This window comes from Mus pahari, chromosome 13, assembly GCF_900095145.1.
Source record: "Mus pahari chromosome 13, PAHARI_EIJ_v1.1, whole genome shotgun sequence".
In the NCBI taxonomy this organism is placed as follows: domain Eukaryota; kingdom Metazoa; phylum Chordata; class Mammalia; order Rodentia; family Muridae; genus Mus; species Mus pahari.
The window spans coordinates 80,610,657-80,616,751 of NC_034602.1; the positions used below are offsets into that span (position 1 = coordinate 80,610,657).

The 6,095-nt window shown below is 40.3% G+C and overlaps 1 protein-coding gene across 4 annotated transcripts in view; it reads right to left on the reverse strand.

Annotated features, from left to right (window-relative positions):
• Cdkl2 (cyclin dependent kinase like 2) overlaps positions 1-6,095 on the reverse strand; it is a 39,603-nt gene that overhangs the window by 30,280 nt on the left and 3,228 nt on the right. For all 4 annotated transcript variants that reach the window (XM_021210750.1, XM_021210751.1, XM_021210749.1 and 1 more), the window contains exons 2-3: positions 5,602-5,800; positions 934-1,128 (exon numbers count right to left, since the gene is read on the reverse strand). In XM_021210750.1, the coding sequence (XP_021066409.1) occupies positions 934-1,128; positions 5,602-5,769 (363 nt within the window). In that variant the 5' untranslated portion in view covers positions 5,770-5,800. The remainder of the gene's footprint in view (positions 1-933; positions 1,129-5,601; positions 5,801-6,095) is intronic.

The window sequence follows — 6,095 nt, forward strand, 5'->3', positions numbered from 1 at the left end:
CCTGCCTCTGCCTCCCAAGTGCTGGGATTATAGGCATGCGCCACCACGTCCAGCATCCTATGACAATCTTATCTCTGACTTATTAAACTAGCATTCAGTTTCCTGAGTTTGATTAATGTTAGTCTTCACGATAAAAACAATGTCAAATTGGATTTCTCAAACATCAATTTTCTGAGACTGGATCATTGTTTCAGGGGCCTCACAAAGAGAGCCAATGTTCCCTTGGGCTTGAACTAAACTAGATGTCTCTATGGAATAATTCATATATGTACACACAGATATAGTCACCTGTACAGGTAGTTTTGGGCCATCTGATGTGAGTGCTGGGAACAAAAAATAATCAGTGAAGAAATATTTAAGTCTAGTTTATAAGTGAAATATTTAGTGCTTTAGTATACAGGTGCAGGGGAGCTGGAGAGCTGGCTCAGTGGGTAAGGGCACGTGCCTCAAAGCATGAAACCTAAGTCCAATCCCCAGGACTGACACGACAGAAGAGAACTGACTCCCGCACGTTACACTTCGACAGGTGCACTGTGACCTGTTACACACAGTCAATCAACTGGGGTCCAGTAAGTACACTGATGTCTGCAACTTACTTCAAAATATGTAAGTATAAAAAATTAATAAATTAACAGGTAAATACAGATTATAAAATGTAGTGCCCAGTATACATACCTATTAAGAAAGAACAAGAAGCTTTTAAATGTATAATACAGCTAAAGAGCATAGGGTGTCCATTGTGTACCCTTCGACTTTCCAGTAGGGCCTAACTTTTTTTAGGAATACATATATTATGACATGTGAAAATTAGCAATACCAAATTTAATTCCTTATGTTACTGGTTCAAAATTAAAATAAATATCTCATTAAACTAGGTCACAGCTTATTATACAGCAAAGGATTGGCAAAATAAGCATTATACCTAATACTTACACTGTGACTGTGGCAAAATCCAATTCCATTAATAATCTGAAACAAATACTTTTGAACAACTTGATAGTCTAGTCCATTTGGAAAGAGTTTCAAGTCATCAAGAATCGTGTGGTCAACAAATTCAAAGACTAGGTACCAACGTTTTTTTTTCTTACATACTTCCAACAGATTCACCAAATTTTCATGCCGCAGTTGCTGTTATTAAAAATATATATAAAATAATTTTTAGATCAAGTTGTGAGTAATTAGCCATCATTTAAAAGATATTAGTTTAAGAAAAACATATAAATGAAATGCATAAACAATGCTCATTATAAAAGTATGTTCAAGTTCTAAAATAACAGTCAAAAGAGCTGTTCCTTCTCCTCTCAGAGAACATAATAAAGTTACTGCTTTAAAAACATCACAAGAACAGAACAGTTCTCAGAACAAACAAGGAAAGGCAGGCTGAGAAACAGCCACACAGAGACACTTGCTAAAAGAATCTATCAGAAAAAAACAACTTTATTAGAAAAAAAAACTCAAAAAGTCCAAATTCAGATAAATTGAGACTAACAGAATTCAATCCTATAGTCAGCCCTATGATATAAAGAAATGATTACAAACCATATTGGATTTCTGTTACCACCCCCAGCAACATTCTGTCTTCTTCCCTAACTGTACCTTTTACTAACAGATGTTCCAAAAGTACCACATTACCATAAAATTAAACACATCAAGGGGCTGAGGGTGCAGCTCAGTATCAGAACTTGCCTACTATGAGCGAGGCCCTGGGTTCATTTAGCATGAAAGAGGAAGAAGAAAAGGAGGGAAGAAGGAAGGACAGACAGAAGGGGGTGATTATCCCAAAGTCTGTTCAACAATTTTATATATATATATGAAAGGAGTAAGACAAATGACAGGTTGACACTCCCCAAATATAAATAAAACAGTGTTGCCCCCTGTAAAAGGAGGAAATCACTAGAACATGTGATCTAGTAACTGTGTTTAATGAAACTGTATTTAAGTTAAAAAGTGGGGCAATTTTGAACATGGGAAATTTATCAGTTTCATACAGGAACAAACCTTAATGAAATATGGGCACCATGGCTGTGGAACACCAAGTGCACATTTAATTAATTTTATTTTGAGAAAGTCTCTCTATTACTACCACAGGTCTAGCTATCCTGTGACTGGGGTATCACCTGGTCATAGACCAGGATGGCCTTAAACTAAGACAACTCCATCTGCCTCGGCCTCTGGAATGCTGGGATTAAAAGCATAAGCTACCATACCTGGCTATTAAATCTTTGTTTTTAGAAGTTCAATAAGACAGACAGCTAACATCTCATGGGAACATTGAGAGACAACAGAACAATGGAATCAAATTCTGAACATCATGTAATGAACTCAAATAATTTTGTTTTCTGTGGATATAGTCTTTTCTTTTTTTTTTAATTTAATCTGGACAAATATCCCTTCTAAAGATTTATTTATTTATTTATTATATGTAAGTACACTGTAGCTGTCTTCAGACACTCCAGAAGAAGGCGTCAGATCTCGTTACAGATGGTTGTGAGCCACCATGTGGTTGCTGGGATTTGAACTCAGGACCTTCGGAAGAGCAGTCGGGTGCTCTTACCAGCTGAGCCATCTCACCAGCCCAGATATAGTCTTTTAAAAACAGTGAAACAGAAATATTTTTTCAGGGCTGGTGAGATGGCTCAGTGGGTAAGAGCACCCGACTGCTCTTCCGAAGGTCCAGAGTTCAAATCCCAGCAACCACATGGTGGCTCACAACCATCTGTAACNAGATCTGACGCCCTCTTCTGGAGTGTCTGAAGACAGCTACAGTGTACTTACATATAATAAATTAATAAATCTTTAAAAAAAAAAAAAAAAAAAGAAAAGAAATATTTTTTCAGACTGACAAAAAAGGGATCATTCCTTGCTGGCATATATGCTTTAAAGGAAATAAAAGATTTACTTCTTTACTTTCATTTTTCTTTTTAGGCAGAGATTCCAGTAGCCTTTATCCTCTTGAATCAACCTCCCGTGTTCTGGGATTGTAAGTGTAAGCATCCATGACTGACTAAAGAATTTATTTTAAAGCAAGACAAATAACACGAGGGAAGAGCTGAGAAACAGAGGACACACAGCAGAGTAGTGCAAAAGAGAAACCTTAAATACATCCCAACAGATGCTGACTGTAGTTACCTAACAACACATACAACCAGAATCTCTTGTCAGGGGAGAGGATGAAACGGAGTGGTAAGCACCGTCACAGGCCCCAGACCTTAGTACAACTAACCCCATGGGGGAAGTACCATGTAGGCTGCGAAACTCAGCATGTGGACAGCACCATCTGCCACACTAAAACAAAGGCCTGATGCATGCAAGTCCACAGTTACAGGAGACTGTCTAAATGTACTGAACATGCTTTTCGGCTTCTGTAGCTCTGCTTCTAGCTATTCTTGTTAATTAAATTATGCCAACTCAGGATATGGTTTGTGTGCTTAAAAGCTTACCCTGAGAAAGGCCCAGGGCTACACCAGGGTCCTGACTAACCACTGTAGTTGCTAGCTGGCTAATAAAGACTTTCTATTGGCTTCAACTCATGTCTTCTCTGATGAATACCCTACAACAAGTACAGTTAAATGTCTAAGAGTCTCCATAGCAAAAGTAGCAATTTGGGGTATTAGTAAGTTAAGTAACTTCCTATAATTTCTAAAACCTGGAAAAACAATAAATGTTAAAAGGCTTGAAGAGACTATAGAAGGCAAAAGGAAGCCAACAAATAGCAATGAAAATATACGAGGAACAGGATTATGTGTGCTTTGTGGAGACTAATTTGTGATAGCCATGTACTTGGTTTACAATGAGTGAGTCTATTAAGGATAGAGCAAGCTAGCTGGGCGTGGTGGCGTACGCCTTTAATCCCAGCACTTGGGAGGCAGAGGCAGGTGGATTTCTGAGTTCGAGGCCAGCCTGGTTTACAAAGTGAGTTCCAGGACAGCCAGGGNCTTGGGAGGCAGAGGCAGGTGGATTTCTGAGTTCGAGGCCAGCCTGGTTTACAAAGTGAGTTCCAGGACAGCCAGGGCTACACAGAGAAACCCTGCCTTGAAAAAAAAAAAAAAAGGATAGAGCAAGCCAAAATAAATGAACAAATCATCAGACAGCAGACATACAGAAGCAATGGACTGCAAACATCTTCAAATGAGGCGCTTACAACATCCAGTAGGAAGTGACTGGGGAAACCCAGTTAAGGCAGCCAACTGGAGTTCCCAATGGAGAGTTCTGGAAAGCTGGAGAGATGGCTCAGAGGTTAAGAGAGTTCTGGAAAGAGCAGAGGGTCCCTCTGCAGTGATGCTTCCAAGTGAAACAGCAAACAGCACATAGACCGCAGGGCACAATCAAATAATGTATTTACAGCAGCCAGCAGAAGGGACTGGGGAAGTCCTAACAACATTCCAGCTGAAGCCCCTTACTCAAAGTCCTAGGTAGAAAACTCTCCAGGGTGAGCTTCTGGCTTCTTGTCCCTCCACAGGGATTTATACCATGGGAGGAGCAACAGCAGCCTGTGGGAGGAGCAACAGCAGCCTGTGGGAGGAGCAACAGCAGCCTGCTTGAAAGAGTTTCTATTCTAGCTCTTCTCCAGGATGTAAGGTTAACACACATCCTGTTATAGAACCAAGAGGCCATCCTGAACAGAGAGTTTTAGAGGACACTCAGAATAGACATGCTTGAGACTGGGATGAGGGGAGACCCTCCTCATTCTCAGAGTCCACTTTCGACAAGTACAAACAACAGAAGACAATGCCTGTATAATTTATAGTGTAAAAATACTAAACCTATGACTGGTAACACAAAACACCAAATTTCTGTTTATAAGGTATACACTTACATCCAAGACACACAGAGGTTAACAGACAAACAAGATTAAAAGGTATGTGGATGCTTATAAAATGCTGGAATAATAATATTGATGTGAAAGTATACATTAAGAAGACTAAAAGTGGGGCTGGATGATAATTTGCTTCTTCTTACTGTCAAAAATACACTAATCCTTTGAATTTGGAGATTATTGTTGCTTATTTTGAGAGCGTGTTTCTCTATGTATCCCTGGCTGGCATGGAAGTTGCTATGTAGACCAGGCTAGCTTCCAGCTTGCAGAGACCCACTTGCCTCAGTCCCCCTCGTGCTGTGACTACAGATATCCACACCAAGCCTGGATTTTCTTTCTTTCTTTTTTTTTTTTAAGATTTATTTATTTTATGTTTATGTGTACACTGTAACTATCTTCAGACACACCAGAAGAGGGCATCAGATCCCATTACAGATGGTTGCAAGCCAGGCTACTCCACTTGGCAAGTTCCTGGGTGGCCAGCACATGAGTAGTAACACTAAGTTTGTCCTCTGGCCTCCATAAGCACATACTCATGTGCGCCCCCATCTGCATTAGTGTGCACATGTGTGGGCACACACACACATATATACTACACACATTAACGCACATATACTGTCACACACTCATAAACATACACTTACACACAGTGACACATGCACAGACACAGACACACACACACACTACAGTGATGCTTTCCTTCAAATGTAACAGTCTTGAACAAGAAGCAACTTCCTTTTCAGCTCAATGCATGCTCTTACCTTTAGTAATTTGATCTCTCTTACCTTTAGTAACTTGATCTCTCGCATCGCGATCTTCTTAACCATTTTATCATCATCACTTTCTAAGAACTTCTTAATGGCCACAATTCTTCCACTGTCTTTGTTCCTACACTTCATCACCATTCCGTAACTCCCCTCTCCAACCAATCCTAGGTTCTCGTACTTCTCCATTTTGCTTTAAAACCAGTAGGAATTTTTCTTGCTGTGGAAACCAAAGCATGGCATTAAGAGTGCTGAGGACATCCGTTCCCTCCAATCTCCTAGGCAACTCAGTCTTGTGAGACTGTTTCCCTTGTCACAGTGGTCACTGCGTTCACAGTGATCAATGATGACACAATTTCTTACTATTCCCACATGCTTTCAAAATGTGTATACACTAGGCGGTGGTAGTGCACACCTTTAATCCCAGCACTACGGAGGCTGAGGCAGAGGAGGCAGAGGCAGAGGCAGAGAGGGAGGAGGCAGAGGCAGAGGCAGAGGCAGAGGCAGAGGCAGAG